At 38.9% G+C, this 19110-nt stretch overlaps 1 protein-coding gene across 2 annotated transcripts in view; it reads right to left on the bottom strand.

Annotated features, from left to right (window-relative positions):
- Window positions 1-415: 415 nt before the first annotated feature.
- The window catches only part of IDUA (alpha-L-iduronidase), a 64080-nt gene continuing 45385 nt past the window's right edge, over window positions 416-19110 (bottom strand). The window contains exons 8-14 of one of the 2 annotated variants that reach the window (XM_026712720.2): window positions 16716-16932; window positions 15557-15766; window positions 14136-14257; window positions 9708-9833; window positions 7636-7712; window positions 4837-4937; window positions 416-3754 (exon numbers count right to left, since the gene is read on the bottom strand). In XM_026712720.2, coding sequence (XP_026568505.2) covers window positions 3657-3754; window positions 4837-4937; window positions 7636-7712; window positions 9708-9833; window positions 14136-14257; window positions 15557-15766; window positions 16716-16932 — 951 coding nt within the window. In that variant the 3' untranslated portion in view covers window positions 416-3656. The remainder of the gene's footprint in view (window positions 3755-4836; window positions 4938-7635; window positions 7713-9707; window positions 9834-14135; window positions 14258-15556; window positions 15767-16715; window positions 16933-19110) is intronic. The other variant, XM_087926393.1, reaches the window with a different exon arrangement.

The following is a 19110-nucleotide window of genomic DNA, read 5'->3' as shown; positions in this document are numbered from 1 at the left end:
TACTCAGACATAAGGATATGAAGAAGGTAGGTTGGCTTATTTAACCAGTGATGACCATTTGAGATATGCAAACTGTTATTATTTTGTATTCATCAAATGAAGCCATTCTGAGGTTGCCTGAGAAACAGTGGAAAGGACTGCACTCCTACGTATAAACAACTTGTGGTTGTTTGTGGTTGTATAGAAACCTCCACTTTCCTGCTTAACACTTCCTTGAGCATTTCATGCTTGAAATGATGCTGACTTAAAATACAAGATTTGTGTACTTGTCACGGCAGGAACAGGTTGAAGCTCTATGTATAACAAGCATGCCTGAAGTAGAATTGGATGATATAACTTCCTCAACTAAAACATGCCCAGGCCGTGCAAATCCCCAATTACTTCCATATAGGCATATATACAACTTTTTTTTTTTACAGTAAATCTTTATTTAAGTAAAAAATTACATTTAGTATTAAAGCTGAACATTTGAATTCCTACAATCAAAATGAAAAATCTTTTTGCCAATGAAGGCAAAGGTTATTTCTGAACTTTCAAACCTTGGATGCTTGGGCAGGTGCAAAAAAAATTGAGCACCATCACTGTTTCTTCTTAACATATTCAAATATAAGTTAAAAACATCTATTGGACTGATGCCTTTAATTCTGGACTTTCTTTTGTTCCCCATCATGACCAAAAAATTAGTAATTTTTTTTCTGCATTTTTCTTTTCTTTTTTTTAAGAATTAGCAATCTTTACAAACCCATTTGGCAGTGGGTCACTTAAGAAAACCTATTAGGCATGTAACTGGGATGAAATTTGAATTGCGATTACCTGATTCAAACTTCTCACCTTCCTTATGGTCTCAACACAGTACTACTCACAGTTTTAGCCCTAGTTGAAGATCTCTAAGCTATAAAGCTGATACTGTGGAGCACAGTTCAAGGACATTCACAGGCATGGTCAAAAACCCAAGATGGTAACCATGATTGTGCCAGGGCATGGTCAAAAAAATCAAGATGATAGCAAAAGCAATAGCACTTAATTTTATATACTCTATGCTGACTTTAAGAGTCAGCATATTGCCCCCAACAATTTGGGTCCTCATTTTACCCACCTCAGAAGGATGGAAAGCCGAGTCAACCTTGAGCCTGGAGAGATTTGAACTGCCAAATTACAGGCAGCCAGCAGGCAGCAGAAGTAGTCTGCAGTACTGTACTCTAATCACTGCGCCACTGTGGCTCATAATGATGATTACAGTGCAATCAAAGCTCTGCAATGTACATGCAAAAGCTTTGATCACATTATTGTAGTCATCACCTTGACTTTTTTGAACACACTTTATTTATTGGAATGGCATCCATTTTCTAGGAAGGCATTCTTAAAATATTCTGACAGGAAAATCGGCATATGTTGCCTCACCCATTTCTAAGTAAACTTTTTCAGGTAAACAAATATTTATTGAAAATACAATCCCTGTGCTAAAGTTATCCTTGTTTAAAACAAGCTTCACAGGGACGTTTCTCCTTACATAAGTATTCAAGCTGGGCTGTTCGTAGTTTCTGCTGCCTTCCACTCTTTGGAAGGGGGCTTCCTTCTACTTCCTTCCTTATGTTGCAAAAAAGTGAGGGTGTGATGTGTTTGAATTATGCCAAGTTTGAACAAAAGAATGAAGCGGTTGAGGCAGAGGAAACTTCCTTATTCCAAGGCTTGAGTAGAAGCTCAAGATGGAGCTCTTCTTTGAGCTGAACTGCATTGTGGGAATAAGTACTCATGTTCTCCATGAACCCACCATGACAGCGATTGTCAGAGTGTTTGCAGCATGGCTATTATTGTGAGACAACCCAGGAGCAAAACACAGCACACAGAGGCTTCCTCTTTTAACAATAGTTTATATACAAGACTGCTATATACATACATACACATGTTAGGCAAATATCTGGCAATCAATCAATCTTGAATTCTATATGGAGAACTACAATGGCAAAACACCCTCTCATGGCCGCCCTTATATAGACAGCTTGTTAAAGTGGCAATAACCCTGCTGACCCATCCTCAATTTTAAATTGGCAGTAGCCCTGCTGACTCATTCTCATTGCATCAGCATTTATAGCAGCCTTACAGCAGGTGGTCAGCTCTTAAATCTTCATTACCTTAACACTCCTCCCATTTAAATCTGAACAGCTGATAATCCAAGTGCTTTAACATATTCCTGATGTTTTTCCACAGGTACAGGCTTTGTTAATATATTAGCTATATTACGGTCAGTAGGACAATGTTGTGACTCCGGGATTGGAATCTGTTCCGTTGACAGATGTGAGCTCGAGTGAAGAGGATCTGGCAGTGAAATTTGAGCCTGCATTGCTGAGTGATTCTGAGGGCAGCCAGGATGAGGAAGTGGACTTGGCTATGAGAGACGAACCTAATATATTAGAGCTGTCAGAGTCTTCTACCTCCGCCGAGTCTCCCTCTCTGATTATACAGCAGCCGGTGGTAGATAATCAGGAAAATGGGCGAGAGGTTTCAGGAGAGGAGGAGACCTTGGAGGGATCCTGGCTTGATGTGAGAAATAGATGGAGATTGAGACGTCAATCTCAATTGGGAAGGAGGCGTTGAGCCAATAATTAATTGATGAGACTAACACGCCCCCTTAGGGGATAAAAGGAAATGGATTGGCTCGAGAAATTTGCCAGAAGCAAAGTGTCTTGTTAGAGCGAAAGTCTTATGAAGATTCTCTGAGGCATTGTGGTTCATAGGCACTTCAGGTTTGCCAAACAGATATTGGAATTACTGCTGAGGACTGGAAAAACTTCAGCAGTTATCTTGTTTGGGGTTTGTTTTTGGTTCCTTATATTTTTGGAACTTCTGAATTGTGATTGCTCACCTGTGGATACAGGTGAGGCATAACAGGACAATGCTGTAATTGTATCAGTTTCTCCTTTACACCCTCCCTAACATTACAGTATTTGATGTCTACGTTACAGTATCTGATGTATTTGATCTCCTGATGCCATTTTTCGGTTCCCAACCTTTTCAGTTTTGTGGATTGGCAGTGGTGGTGGTAGTGGGGAGGGGAAAGGGATGGTTTCTCACACATACTGCTTGCATGAATGCAGCTTCATGCACTCGCCTGATGCTTGCACAGCCCGGGTCCCAACAGGCCTTGGCTGGCACAGGGCCACGAACAAAGGGTGGGGAATCCCTGGGCCATGATATTGTGGCTGGAAATCTGAATGGCACACACTCACGTGGTAGCTTTAAGGAAAGGTTAACAAATCCACCTTGGTTTCGTGCAACCCAGATTCTGCAGCTTGAAATTATCATTATTTCACTCCAGGTAATAATTGGACGTTCTTGTTGTCAACTAGGCCAGTCTAGGGAAGAAAACAAAGTTGAGCAGTGCTCTGCTTTTTTCTCATAATTTCTTGGATGTAATTCCAGGAGAGTGCTTAAAAATGACTTGGGAGAGAAGAGTCTCTCCATATTATTGGTGGAAGAAAAATAGAAAACTGTGCCAACAAAAGGAGAAGAATTTTGTTAAGAACAAGAAAACCATCCTTTTAAAGGTTATGGTTTGTCTGTAATAAAAAGCTACCTGCAACTTGCAGTTTAATCATCCATATATGACTTCTGATATACCAGCCAATATAACTTCCAATGAACATTTTTGCTTCTTTTTAAGATAGTTCTCTGTAGAACATAGGCACAGAAAATGGACCTGGCCTGTCCCAATAATCCACAGCACGGATTTTGTAGTAGCCCATGAGTGTAGTTCCTGTGAAGAAAACCCAACAAATGAGAAATTGTGAAATTTAAATTCCTTTACGAGTTACTCCTAAATTGACTGATCAGGCTGAAATATTTCTATAAATACAATTGTGACTGATCATTTAATTTTAATCCACGTTAAGAATGAATGCAATTTCATGAATAAATGAAATTGCAAATCTTCTTATCTTGTGTTGACAATTCCTGAAATCAATATGTCAATCCATTTATATTTTAAATATGATTTTCTGCATTAACATATAATGAAGAAACCTTGTTACCGGTGGAACAGAATATCTGAACGATATAGGCCTCTGGATTTGCACTCCAATATAATTGAAGAGACTTTCAAAGTGGAGTAGGAAATTTATTGGGGTTACATGTCAATAGTAGGTGGGGCTACATTTCCTCTGTAGGATCCTTTTTTCATGAAACAGGCAGGCCCCTTTCATATAAGATCTACTCTAAATGACTATCAAGCACAGGATATCTGAGATTTGAAAACTGTGGGTCGCAAGGCTCCCCACTTTAAATTTAAGAATCTTTCTTCCAGAAGATATCATGCAGAAATTTTACTCAACTTCCCTTCAGTTCAAAAAACCAATTTAAGAGTTGACATAAAATACTTAAAGATAATACTTTATGCATATGGTCATCGTTTTCCTTGAATTCCACCCCTTTAAAAATATTTTCTTTCATAAACTGCCTATGGAGAACTTCAAAACATTAGGGATGGAAGTGAAGGTGTCATTACATATTTCGCTAAATAAGGATCTAAGGAATGCTTAGATCAGCAATCCTGGGACAGAATTTTAGGGAAGAACTTAAAGACACTGTTTGAAAAAAAACACCCTATTTTCCTGATTTAGAAAAAGGCTTAAAACAAAAGCTTTCCTTCCCAAATCAACCAATTTATATTAAGGAGTATAGTTTTAACGGGAAATACAGTGGTAATAATAAATAACATTGTAAATAGTTTTAGTGAGAATTGTAGTTTCCAATTAAATTCCAAATGCATGCTTGAGGTTTTAAATTGAAATTGTATTTTTTCCACCTTAAAAAATGCAGGAAATGTGTTGTTTTTTTTACCTGGACTGTAGATTAACATTGTAAATATACTGTCCTTGACGCTGATTTGGTGATATTTTTTCCCATCCACTGAAAACATCACTTCAAATTTTTTCAAACATCTGTGTGAAAATACACATGCATATTTATCATAAGGGTTACAGGGTTATTTTTATTTTTTTCTGCAAAGTAAAAGGGTTTCCAGGAAAGGCTATAGAGAATTTGAAAGTATTTTCTCAAATACTTCTTTTTAAAAAGCAACAAGGGGAGAATCCAAAAGGTGAATATGTCCCTGCACAGTACAGTACCAATTGCAAAAAAGAAAAATGTTTTTTGAAAAAAAGATCTATTCTCATGCATTGGACAAAGAGCTGTCTTTTGAGATTGATAAATACATGTTAGATATTAAAACTGCTATTATTACTACTTCGGTTGTCGGGAGCACCAGTGTTTCTAGCTTGAAAGGATTGAATGGTGACTTCACTGTAGCTCAGGGGACACCTACTTGGGCGTTCCTTTCATATCCTTGTTAACTTGCCCACCAAAGTGGTACCCATTGATCTACTCGTGCTGCTTTCGAAATGATGGGTCGGCAGGAGCTGGAGGGTGTGATGGAATCCATCCCATTCTGCAGCAGCACCGAGGTCTTGAACATGAGTCTATCAATTGTCAGCCCTGTGTCTTAACTTTGTGAGCCACCACTTTCCTATTACAGTAAAACTACTGATCAATTTTGCTGGTAAATGGGGGAAGATTAAACTATCCCAAAGTCATTCCTTTAGTATAGTGGGCTGGCTGGGGAATTCTCAGAGTTGAAGTCCACACATCTCAAAAGTTATCGAAGTTGAGAAATATAGGTAGTCCTCGACTTACAACCACAACTAAGCGCAACATTTTTGTTGTTATACATGGTAGTTAAGTTTTGTCACCGTTGCTAAATGAATCACTGCAACTGTTAAGTGATTCATGCGATTGTTAAGCAAATCTGGCTTCCATCATTGACTTTACCTGTCAGAAGATGGCTGGGGAGGTTACAAATGATAATCACATGATTACAGTCATCATAAGTACATGCCAGTTGTCAAGTGCCCAAATTTTGATCCTGTCATGCCCCTGGTGGAGACTGACTCTGAGGGAGAGGAGGAACAGCCAACAGGGAGTGGAAGGGTGGCTCCAGAGGTTGTGGAGGTTGGGGAAGGGCAGGGGCCAGCTGAGGAGTCAGAGGAGGACCCAGGCCCATCTCCTATCCATCCTAGGTCATGCAGGGAGGAGAGGATCAGGGAGAGACATGGTCTACTCAGGAGGAGAGGGCCTTATCCTCTTCATGGGATGCAGGTGTGAGAACTGCATAAGAGTTTGGACCTGCGTTCTGTCAAACGCTGGAGACAAAGAGTGTTTTATTTTGGTTTGAGGTTATCTTGGTTGGCGTCCTTCCAACAGACTGTACTTTGTTATCTCCTTGAATTTGGTAAATACTTCTCCTGTTCCGTTGTGGAAATTTCATCATTGTAGTTTGGTTTTTATTTTCACCTCTATCTGCTCATTAAGTTCGGACTGTACTGCTTTCTTTTGAAGACTATTTTTGAGTACGTTTTATCTCCAACTGAGAATTATTGAACAGTGGGGCCAAGTTGGAGGCATTTATTTATGTTTTGGACTTTGTTACATTTGTGTTACACTCTGGGTCATCACAGATCCCATGACCATGGGATGCTGCAACAGTCAAAAGTGTGAAAAATGGTCATAAGTCACATTTTTCAGTTCTGTTGAATGGTTACTAAATGGATGGTTGTAAGACAAGGACTTCTGAGAGATTCTGCTCTTACCCTTTTTAAAAAAAATTATATGTGTCTGTTTATACAACCAGGCAGCAGCCAAAAAAGTTAATACAATCCTTGGTTGCATAAACAGAGGCATAGAATCAAAATCATGTGAAATATTATTACTGCTTTATAAAGCCTTAGTGAGACCAAACCAGGAATCCTGCATCCAGTTTTGGTCACCACATTACAAAAAAAATTGTTGAGACTTTGGAAAAAGTGCAGAGAACAGCAACTAAGATGATTAAGGGCCTGGAGACTAAAACATATGAAGAACGATCGCAGGATTTGGGTTTGGCCATTCTAGAGAAAAGAAGGATTAGGGGGGGATATGACAGCAGTATTCCAGTATTTGGGAGGCTGCCATGAAGAGGAGGGGGTCAATTTATTTTCCAAGGGAACAGAAGGTGGGACAAGAAACAATGGACGGAAAAAATCAAGGAGAGAAGCAACCTGGAATTAAGGAGAAACTTCCTAATAGTGAGAACAATTAACCAGTGGAACCTCATCACTGGAGGTTTTTAAGAAGAGACTGGACAGTCATTTGTCTGAAATGCTATAGGATCTCCTGCTAGAGCAGGGGGCTAGACTAGAAGACCTCCAAGGTCTCTTCCAGCTCCACTCTCAATTTTTTCACTTGTGGAAGGTGGCTTTGTCTCTAATTAAAAATATTGGGGAAAATATGAGAGGCACAGATTTCAAGTCTTTCCTCCCAAACAGCACAAGCCATTTCTTATATTATATGATTCAAACTTCTTTAGTGCTACAGATGTAAGTCAAGGTGAGCTGAGAAGTATTCATCAGCCCAGGTTTTTGTCGCCTTATGTAACTATACTGGAGGTTAGAATTATGATAGGGAAGAAATTTTCCAGCTAGTTGCCTGCAAACAAAGAACAATTACAGTGTGCAATATTAAAAATAGCTATTAAATTAATAGTATTTTATCTGGAAAATGAATGAAAGGACAACAACAATGATGGATTTATTGAAAATGACCTACTTTGAATTCACACAGCTGTCATCCCATGTTATCAGAACTTGTCCTTTCATGAGACCAATGAAACGAACGCCATTCACCTGCCAAGACAGAATCGCTTGGACTAAATACTGCATGCATGGAAAATATGAGCTGAGATTCAGTTCAGGTTATTTAATGTGTGGATTGATTCATTTTAGGTTCGGAAGAAACGAAAGCACATCAGTCCACACAAATAACAAAGTCAGGAAGGATGGCTGACTAACCAGCCTGAAAACTAACCAGGCTTTGGATTTTACTAGGATATTTTCAAAGTAGCATTTAGAGTTGATTAAGTGGAATGTTAGAGTTACTTGTGTTCACTCACCATGAATTAAAATTTGTGTGCAATAAAGGAGCACACCTTTGGAGTATCATCTCACACACTTGGAGAATGCAAGCTGTTTCTTGATGCTTTCTCCTTTACAATTCTTTCTAACATTCTTTAAGCAATTTGAATTGACAAATAATACAGCAACTTGCACAATGCTATAGTGAGGAATGCTTTTCCAACTGCTACTCACATGCCTCTGTAATCCCTTCTACTGTCTGCAAATTAGGCACACTACAAGCAGAATCAAGGTGAGCATCAATAAGTGCTGCCTTGTGATTGTGAATCGCAGTTGCATTTTTCCAATCTCAAGACTGGGCAGAGAGCTAATCCTTTGTAGGACAAGATATTGTGTATACTAGATGATTGTCTTTTGCTATCAAGGGCTCTTTGCCACATTAAGGAAAAGATCTTAGGACATTTTTTTTTTATCAAATTCTTGAATTTTTGTTACTGCTTGGCCACGGGGCAAAAGCTCATCCTGTAAGAAAAACCCAACACAGCCTTATACATTGTTTACATCTAAGATAGAAGTAAAACAATCAAACAAACAGCAAACATCAAAACAAAAAGCATCCTGCTATCTTTGCTTCTTATACAGGTTGGTAGGTTTTGTTTAGAGCTCATGAAAATAGAAAACAGGAGAAGATTGACCAAGTGGTCCAGAATAATAAAATCTAGTTTGGTGGATTTGTCACCTCAAAAATATAAGCTTAAGATAGGTTGATTCTGATTCACTTACTTCCAGATAAGTGTACGTACGATTGGTCCTTGATAGGAAAAAAGAAATCTGGAGCTATACGCAGAGCAGACTGTCCTTTCATAAGAGCATAAGTATCTCAGAAATCGTGACAATTTCCCTTTCTTTCAACTCCAGCAAACTATTTGTAAGAGTGAGGAAGAGACAGGTATTTCTTTTCAAGTTAAAAGCTTGGATGCACAGTGGTTAGAATGCAGTATTGCAGGCCAACTCTGCCCACATCCTGAAGTTCGATCCTAATGGAGTTCAAGGTTGTCTCAACCTTCCATCCTTCCGAAATCGGTAAAAGGAGGACCCAGACTTTTGGGGGGCAATATGCTGACTTTGTAATTTGACATTGCTGTATAGCATTACGGGCCAATATATAAGTCTAAGTGTTGCTACTATTGCTATCTTGGGGAATGTAGCTTTTTTAGTACAAACCTGACATCCTTATTCTCTGGGACCCGCTTGTCTTCTAGGCCTACAAAAGCCTATCCTGTGCCAGATATCCCTAAGACATATATTTACCAACTCAATGATAGTTATGTCTTGGAGCAAGGGCTGAACATCTGTAATCCTTCATCGTGTTGGATTATAACAGTAAGCACTGCAGCCAGAGACCTGTAGTTCAACAGCCAGATGGGCCAAAGTCCTTCACAGATGCTTTATAGGCCATGCTTTCCCTTTGGCTGGAAAGCTGTCTCTTTCTTTCTAACCTTGATAGTTTTTACAGGTTCTGTACAAGGGTATACTTGTACTTGCCAGGGGAAAAAGTGGCATCTGGTGCACAGCGGTGTAAAAACATTCTTTGGATCCAATAGTGCTGATAAAGGATAATAAAAGAACTGTGGGAGTCATTGAAAGAACGCCAAGAATCCTCCAGCCTCTCCTAACTCCAGAGTGAAGTCGGGCTAAGAAACAAAGAAAGTCATTTAGTTTCCAACTTTCTGTGTTTGCAAGCAAGTGGCCTAAGAGAGCACCTACCTGGTTGGGAGCAGAGAGCGGCTTTGCACAAATATGAAGGAGGAAAACAGCTGGAACTGGAAGTTCTTGCTTCAGCATTAAATGGTCTTTTGCAGGTAGTGGAAATGGCCCTTTCACCACAGGGTCCTAAGAAATAGATTAAAAATTAATGTTTAAAAAGGCAGAGACCCTGGAGAACATTATCTAGAACCTCAATGACACATGAGTTGGGAAAATTATCAGTAGAAGACCATCATCTAAAGCAGGGGATATCCAAACTTGGCAACTTTAAGTTTCGTGGACTTCAACTCTCAACTATGCTGGCTGGGGAATTCTGGGAGTTGAAGTCCACAAGTCTTAAAGTTGCCAAGTTTGGAGACTCCTGATCTAAAAAGAGCCATTTCTTTGACTCTTGTACTCACATTTTTCACTGTAATTGGGGTGGTTTCTGCATTTTTACATAAGGTATTTCATGTTTAAGCCTTCATTTAAAAATATGACTGTTGGGAAGTTCCATTGGCTTCTTAAGTTGAACTCTGGGAATCTATCATGATCATCTGAAGAAGAAATCTTTACCTCTTTTCTTAAATAGTTGCAGAATGTATGCTTACCAAGCTTAAAAGGTGTTTCAGGGGTTGCAATCCCAGGATAAGGGGCAGCCGACTTAAAGAACTACGGGAAGGTGTTACATTTACACCCCTGTAAATTCAGATATTAGACTAGGACAACCCAGCTTCAAATCTCTCTTCACCCACATGGAAGTTCATTAGCTGACTTTGGGCCCTTCACCCTCTTTCAGCCCAATCCGCCTCTCAGGATTGTGATCGTGAGCAAAAATGGGAGGGAGAATCTTGTACACACCACCTGTAAGAAAGGTGAGGTGTAATTCTAACAAGCAAATAATGGTCCCCAAATTTTATTTATTTATTTAAGAAATGTATATGGCTTCCCAATTTCAATAACTGTGGCTCTGGGTGGTGTATGATCCTCCAGCAACATGTCGATATATCAGGAACCCAAACTGGTATTACATCACTTCATGCAAGTACTCCAATCAATTCAGCTGGGATGGGTCCAACCATATATAACTACATACAGATGTGGGGAAGATAATTCCAATGGGCAAGCACTACAAAGGAAAAAAAACACATTCAAAAGAAAAGCAGAGAGGGGGCAAAGCCAATTGGTCCTGTCTCCTGCCACTAATGTGTATAGTTAGTGCAAAGAAAGGGGAAGGCATAAGACAATGTCAAAAGAAGAGAAATATGGAGAAATACAGATGGGAGACCCCATCTATTTCTTGCTTAAATTCCTTTCCTTGTTTGTTTCAGATTCGTCGTCTAGTTGGCACGTGACTCCCAAGAAGGAATATTGTTCCCAATAGGTGAGGGAAGCTGAGGCCAACATTTCTGATTTCCAATTCTCCTCAGAAATTCTCTCTGTGTCTGCAACACCTTCTTTGTTTGTTTGTTTTTTTTAAAAGCCCCATTTGCATTGAATCACTGAGCAGCTCCAAGAGGACACGGGTGGTGCTTAGATTCCCTGGTGCTCAAGCATGTCCTAATAGGAGAACATGGGGGAAAAGATCAAAAATAAAATGAGAGGGGAAACATTCCTTTTGGCTTTGTTTGTAAAGAAATCTATAACCGTAAACATTTACATAACCCCTTCCATAGTGCCAGGTCCATGGAAAAAGTTGGCCCACAAGGAGCAAACATCTGGTTAGCATAAAAGGAATGAATCCGATTGGGACGACTACCTGATTTATTTCTACAGGACAAGACAAAAGAGATACAGAGGATAGGTGAGTAGATTGGGGGAAGGGGGTGCCCTCATTTAGAGATCATTCCAGACATATATTAGCTTAATGCCATTTTGACTTTCCCCACAAATCATCCTGGAAAATGTAAGTTGGCAAAAATAATGACAATTCTTTTATTTGAAGGACTGTGGCACTGCCTCCCTTCAGAATTAAGGGTCCCTTCAATTGCTTGGGAATCTGTTACATCTGGAGAATAAAGAAGCTATCATAATGCCAGATGTGGACACGGTGTGTGTGTGTGTGTGTCAAACTATTTTCCAAAATATCAAAAGGCAAGATGAGAAACAATGGATGGAAACTCACCACAGAGGGAAGGAACCTAGAACTAAGAAGAACTTTCCTAATGGAGCAATCAACCAATAAAACAACTTGCCTTCAAGAAGCTGTGGTGCTCCATCTACTGGAGGCTTTCAAAAAAATAAATAAAAAAGGGGGCAATTGTTTATCTGAAATTGTATAGGGTCTTCTGCTTAAGCAGGCAGCTGGAATAGAAGACCTCAAAGGTCCCTTCCAACTCTATTATTCTATGTTCTAACGTAAGGGTACAAGTTCAACACAAATTTTAAAATAAACTTAGGTTTTGAAGTTTTACCAGAGAAGGGACTTTTCAAACAAGAGTAGATTTTGTAGTAGTTCAAACGAGAGCAGAGCTGAGCAGACGAGGGAGCCAAGAGACTGGAAGTGAGGCGAGAGGTTGATAGCCAAATATGAGTTTTCTCACAGAATTTTTCTCAAGGGAGTTCTTTATTGCTATGAAAAAGCAGAGAGCTGCTAACATGAAGAGATCTGGAGGTTTAGACGTTTTATTTTTCTACTAAAGAAATTGTAGATTTTGAAGTACTGTGCTTTTCAAATAAACAAAGGAGAGCAACCCTAAATGTATTCAGAAGTAAATATGTCTGTGTCCAGTGGGGCTTATTCTTTAATGCTTAGGATTCATTGAAAAACTGTGATAGAAGCCTATATTGTTATGAATGCTTTGGAGAGAGCAGACGGTTTTGTTTATATTCTACCTTACAAAAGCATGACATGAACCTAACGAAGTAAATAGAGCTTCTTTTGACTGGAGCAAAAGAATACGCAATCCAGCCCCTCTGTCAATCAGCTCTGCTTATGATTTCTCAGAAATCTTCAAGGGGCTGTAATTAAAAAGAGAATGCTGGACGGGTCTAATTCAGCAGAAGAGTACCAGCATTCAGCGAAGAAGGAAGAGGACAAGCTGTTTGAAATAAGGGACCAGTATAAGGCAGCTCAAAAGAGTATACAGTACAGGAAATATGCAAGGTGGTAGTCAGAGCCTTGTTGCAAAAATTAAACTTATAGTCAATGGAAAGAAGTAAAAATGTCTCTTCCCCTTCAGCTTTTAGATGGGAGATGTGAGGGACCTACTTGTTTTAAGACTGAGCTAAAATTTTAAGAATTTTATCCTATCATCTGTCCATTTAACAACAATATATCACTCAAAGCTATAGAAAACTTTATGAATGTTTATTCTTACATAGTTATTTTTTTTAAAATAAATTTTATTACATTTACAGTTTAAAAATGTATCAACAGTACATTTACAGAATAGAAAAAATGGCTAAAGGGAAAGAAAGAAAACACCCGGCCTAACAAGCATAGTTATTTTAATGCCTTCCTTCCTTCCTTCCCTGTCTTCCTTCCTTCTCCCTCCTTTACATAAGCATTCCCTAACCATGGCTGAAAATTGTGGGAGTTGAAACGCAATACATTTTTGTAGCCCGCCAGTGGCCAGTAGAGCTGGCAGCAGACTCGGACAGTGAGGAGGTTGGGGAGGAACATGGGCCAGTCCTGGAGTCTGGGGAAGGCTCTGATGAGTGCTCTGCATCAGAGGCAGGGCCATCTGACAGTTATTAGCTGCTTTTGGAGTCGGAGATCAGTGGGGCAGAAGAACAGCTGGAGCCTGTTCCTAATGTGCGTATGTGCAGAACTGCCAGGAGAATGGAACAGTTAAGGAACAAGAGTCAGCTTGGGAAGAAAGGCACAAGTGGATGGTGAATGGCCACTCCCATAGGAATAAATAGGAGCAAAAGGGGAGTGGTGTTTGCAGGATACAATTAGTTCATTTAATTAGTGTGAAGATTTGTTTGTCTAAGTTCGTGACTCACCAAGACTCCTTGCCAAGTATTTCTTTGTACAGCGTTGCACTTGGAAGCTATCAGTCTGGCAACTCTCTAAGCCTGTCTGTGGTTGCAATTCACCCTTGAAAGACTGTTTGCCAGAACTTTGCTGGATGTGAATGATAGGAATTCATATTAGCCAAATAAAAAAGGGTTTTGTTGGGACAAGAAACCTGTTTCGTGATTTTGTGAAGTCTATGTCAGAATACACATCTGGAAGTTAAGGAAAATTAGCTTAAACAAATGGTTTTTAGCATGGTCTGTAGATCAATGAAAAAGTTTACTGTTTATTTTCTGTTTTGCACCATAAATATGTATACAATGCCATGGTGATTATTTTGACGCAAATTTTCATGCGACAGAGATATAGGGTGACAAAACATACTTAGGAAGAAACTCACTGAATTCAGAAGCATTTGCTCTCAAATAAGTAGGCCCTGGGTCTGATTTCACAAAGAGCCATTTCTCAAATGCATGACACTGTACCTCAGCATCTCTTATTTGCTCCCATTGCATCTGAGAAGGAAAATCCGGCATTCCCGTTTTCTTCCATTCCAAATATGGATTGGTTAGGTTGTTATCCATGTAGTATGTGACATATACAAGTTCTTTGGGAAGACAAAGAAAATGTAATAGTTTTAAGGTTTGGCTTTAGTTGAATGTCAAATCAAACATAAGCATTCTGGTGCACAGTCGTTTATTTAATGATTTCAAGTAATAAGTTTTGGGCCTCCACTCTTAGACAAAGTAGCTTTAGAGAAACAGGGAAGTAGGTCATCAGGAGCCTGGAAAACCCAAGCTGGCATTGTTTCATCCTGTAGGCCACTGAAAAGGTTTTGCATCCTGAAATATGAAAGGGAATGGGGGGAAAAAATCCAACTGAGCCTAACTAAGATACAATGCTCAGTAGACTGTTCTGATGGGAGGCGAGGTAAGAGCCAAATCTCAAATAGATTTGTTAACCCCTGAGTTGATATGTGTGACTCCAACGTTTCTCGCTCTCTTGCAAATCCCCAGTTAAAAAGATGGGGGCCTGCTTGTAACGTCACTTGATGAGTGAGGGGCAACAATCCAGAACAAATCTCATTGCAGAACTCAAACCCGGTGAGGGCTTGTTTGTTGAAGTGAAACCTGGAAAGCCGTTTCACTCTTTTCTAACTCTTTCTAAAAAACCTGCTTGGGAACAAGTCTTTCTATGGGAATGAGTGAAAGCGACATTTCTGCTGAAGAGAAAGAGATCCAAAGGGTGACAAGCTTTTCACCAAAATAATTTTTTTCACAATCAGAATTTTTTTCACCACGAAGTTGTCTCGGTCTCACCCCCAGAACCAGTGGTGGGATTCAAATAATTTAACGATCGGTTCTCTGCCCTAATGATTTCTTCCAACAACCAGTTCACCAAACTGCTCAAAAACTTAACAACTGGTTCTCCCGAAGTGGTGCGAACTGGCTGAATCCCACAACTGCCCAGAACCAAAACAAAAACCCCTAACATTGAACATACAATTGTTTCACAAAACACAATTCTGTGTGCTTAACTTGTCCTAATTAGATTGTGTGAATTGTCTATTCAAGGTAAGCCATCAGGGATTATCTGCTGGCCATGCGCCTTCGGAGTTCAAACCCCAAAACCTCTTCCCATATGGCTTAAAGAATGACCCTCCTGTGCCACTACTCAAACTAAATACTAATTTAAAAATAAGTATTTAGTGATCACTTTAGAATGAGGGAGTGTTTGTGTGTTCATGCTGTAGCTGTTAGGAACTGTCCATTGCCCTGTGAGACCTCAGAAAAGACCTCACTTGCATTTGTTTAACCTGCTTTCCCAAACTGAATGTAAATCTCATGTTTTCTGGAGGGTATCAGGTTAATAGCTCTACAAAAAAAAAGTCATAGCAAAAATTTACCTCTGTGTTTAGGATAATTGGCTATGTTTAGAATCACAGTACTGATGTTCGAGGATGTCTTGTTATCATTGCTTGAATAGATCAGTATTGATGCTTGCCAGCTGTCCGACAATTGTAATCCTGAAGGTTTATGTAAGCTGGCTAATATTCCCAAAGCGTTACAGTCTTCTGATTTGTGACTGGAAATGTTGGTAGAAAGTTGCTCTTCTCCTGCACAAGAGGGAGAAAACCTTGAACCAAACAAAGGGCTTGAAATGAGAAACTTACAGAGGAGCATTTAAAGCATGTTGTCATAGCTCCAGAAGTCAGCCACATGAACTGTAACACTGTGTTAGAACATTTCACCAAAAGATTTGAATTCCATGGGGGCATAAGAAGAGCTGAAGTTTGAAATAACAGATAAATATTTAGTTGAAGATACCTAAGTTGCTATATTGGTTCTTGTTCTGTTTGTTAAAATCTGCCATATTTTTATTTTTAGTTTTTTTTTCATCCCCTCTTTATTATTTTTATAAATAACTCAGGGTGGCAAACATATCTACTATTCCATCCTCCTCCTATTTTACCCACAACAGCACTGTGAAGTGAGTTGGGTTGAGAAAGAGTGACTGGCCTAAGTTCACTCATCTGCTTTTCATGCCAAAGGCAGGACTAGAACTCACAGTCTCCTGGTTTCTAGTCTGGTGCTTTAACCACTAATTATATGCTGTTGGAAGGCAAATTGCTATTACTTACTACTGCACACTATTTTTTTCACCCAGTATGTTATGGGTGGTAACAGGTATGAATTTTTTAGGAAATCATGACACTCATTGCCTTATTTCCCAGTTCATTTGAATTAACATCAGCTGGTCAACATAATATACTTCTTCCTTCTTTATCAAATGCAAGATACTTCATTTCTGGGAATAGTTAAGTGTGTGGAGGAAAGGCTGAGCCCGAGGGAGGAATCAAACGCATCATCAGCCTTGAATCCCTTCGTGCCCACAGGATATCTAAGTCCAGCCCATTTTCAATTCCGTTGTCTCTTATCTGCTGCCAATTTGCTTTGACCATTAGTAGCTCCTTGAACTACTAACCTTGAGCTGTCTGGACTCTTGATTTGACAGTGTGATTAGCAGTTGTGAAAAGGAATGGGGGAGGGGAGGGGGTGTCATACCTAGCAAAGCCAGCAAGCCCATTACTGTGAGCACTGGCTTCCTCACCATCTGGATGTGGGGGGGCTTTGTGTTATTCATCTGAAAGCGTGCCGTAAGGGTCCTCTGGGTGAAGTAATAGGGATGGTAACTCAGGAATGCATTGTCATTGCTTAGCAAAGTGTAGTTGATGGTGTTGTCGGGTTTAGCGATCAGAAGGTTTTGATGCTGAGCAATTACCTGTAAAGTAAAGGAACACCCTTTGAAAATACACGAGTTATTATGTTAGCTCCGTAAAACAAGTGATATTCTTCTTTTATTTTATCTTACACTTTTATCTTTATTGTACCTAACCTACTATATGTTATTCTATTTTATCTCACCATAGCTATTTTATCTCACTTCACTCTAGCTGATCTCATCTCATTTTATTGTATTTTACTGCGGCTGATGCTCATGTTTGATATGGTCAATTGACTAATCAATAAAGTATACCGTATTGTAACAAGTAATAGAAGTAACCTTCTATTTTTCAGGATTATTGATGGCAAACCCACCGCAGGACAAGATCATTATTTTAAACCAATCCCATCTAACCTGTTGCCCTTCAAATATATTTGGATAACAATTCTCATCATTCACAACCAGGTTAGGAATTCTTGAAGGAACTAGGTTGGAGAAAGGGTGATTTGCATCTCCTTTATGAAATTATATAGTATATATATAAATCATGGCTGTGGGTATTCTGCATATAGTAAAATTTTGCAACAAAGCAGCACAGGTTATGAAACGCATATACGTTAAAACGTTTGCAATATTTCCTCTTAATCTGGATGCTTTATTCTGTATCAGTACTATTTAGTGTATACTTAGCAAAAGTTGGCTTGCAATATGAAGGAATACAGCACTGTGCAAAGCACTGAAACTCCAAAGTTATTTATTGGTATAAGATACAGTATATACATTGATTAAATAAGTAAGCGGCTTTATTATTTTTGACAACTAGGAATTCAGGTATTTGTTATATATTTTCAAGTATAATGTTGCAACAAAGGAAAATAAATAGAAGTTGTTTCAACCAGTTAAAAGAAAAGCTAAGATTTACAGCTGCACATTGGGTCAAATATCATATCTGATTCTTTTGCAGTCTTCCTAAAGAAGCATACAGTATGCACATAGCTGAACACAAATATTTCATATTGGGATCACTGTACAGCTTTGCTTTCTTTCCACCTCATTTCTAATTCCAAACAGATGATCACGCTGCAATTTATCTCTCCTTACAGAAGAAATTAAATCCAGTTGCAGGATCACTGTGACAACTTGAAAACAAAAAAAGCACCATAACATTTTAGCATCAGGGTCCACCAAGAAAAAAAGCCTTTCCAATAGCTTGAATTGACCTAATTCCCTAGCCAGCTAAAATTAGGAATTTAAGAGGAGGATTGCAACAGCATAACTAATCAGATGTAGAAGGATTAATGTTCCATGCCAAAATACGCACACACAAAAAAGCAGATTAGCTCTTAAGAACACCGAGTTTTGCAGAAAGGAGCTGTATAAAACTGCATATAAAATCACAAAAAGTTGTTCACATTAAAATGAATGAGACCCCAGGAAGACAAATTGTCACTGTTTCTAACTCTATTAATTTATGGAAGGTGTGTGTGTGAATGAAATAAACTTTACATTCCTTGGTCTTCACTGAAAAATCTAAGATTATGCAACTCACAGCACTAGCACTTAGACTTGTATACCGCTTCATAATGCTTTATAGCACTCTTTGAGCAGTTTACAGAGTTAGCATATTGCCCATAACAATCTGGGTCCTTATTTCACTGACCTCGGAAGTATAGAAGGCTGTGCTGACTTTGAGCCGGTCAGGATCGAACTCCTGGCTGTAGGCAGAGTCAGCCTACAATAATGTACTTTAACCACTGCCTCATTGAGGGCTCCTAGCAAAATAAATGGGGAAACTGGATTCATTTAACAACAACACTATGAACAAAAACATGATGGGAGTTTTGAGTACACAATATTTGAAACATTAGTTTGGAATCTTTCAGGTACAATTTCTAATTCATAGCGCATGGCATTCAACTAAAGTTCAGTGAATACAAATTCTGGGCTGTCTGTCAGATAATTCCATCCTTTCCCAACATTATGAAGTTGACCTCAATTGCTTGAAATTCATACCGAAAAGCGAATTTTGAAAAAGATGCAAATTACGTTTGACTCTTCTTTCTTTCTGTCATTCCTTGATCTTTTGAAGTGTAAGGATTAATTAATCAAATATAAGGAGGGAGAAGGGATTTTATAGAATTGGTCACTTGTTGAAGGAAGTCCTGTTATTTATATATATATATATATATATATATATATATATATATATATATATATATATATATATATATATTA

The sequence above is a fragment of the Pseudonaja textilis genome, chromosome 2, assembly GCF_049901715.1.
Source record: "Pseudonaja textilis isolate UNSWEBS1 chromosome 2, rPseTex1.2, whole genome shotgun sequence".
NCBI lineage: Eukaryota > Metazoa > Chordata > Lepidosauria > Squamata > Elapidae > Pseudonaja > Pseudonaja textilis.
This window is presented reverse-complemented; position numbering and strand designations above follow the sequence as displayed.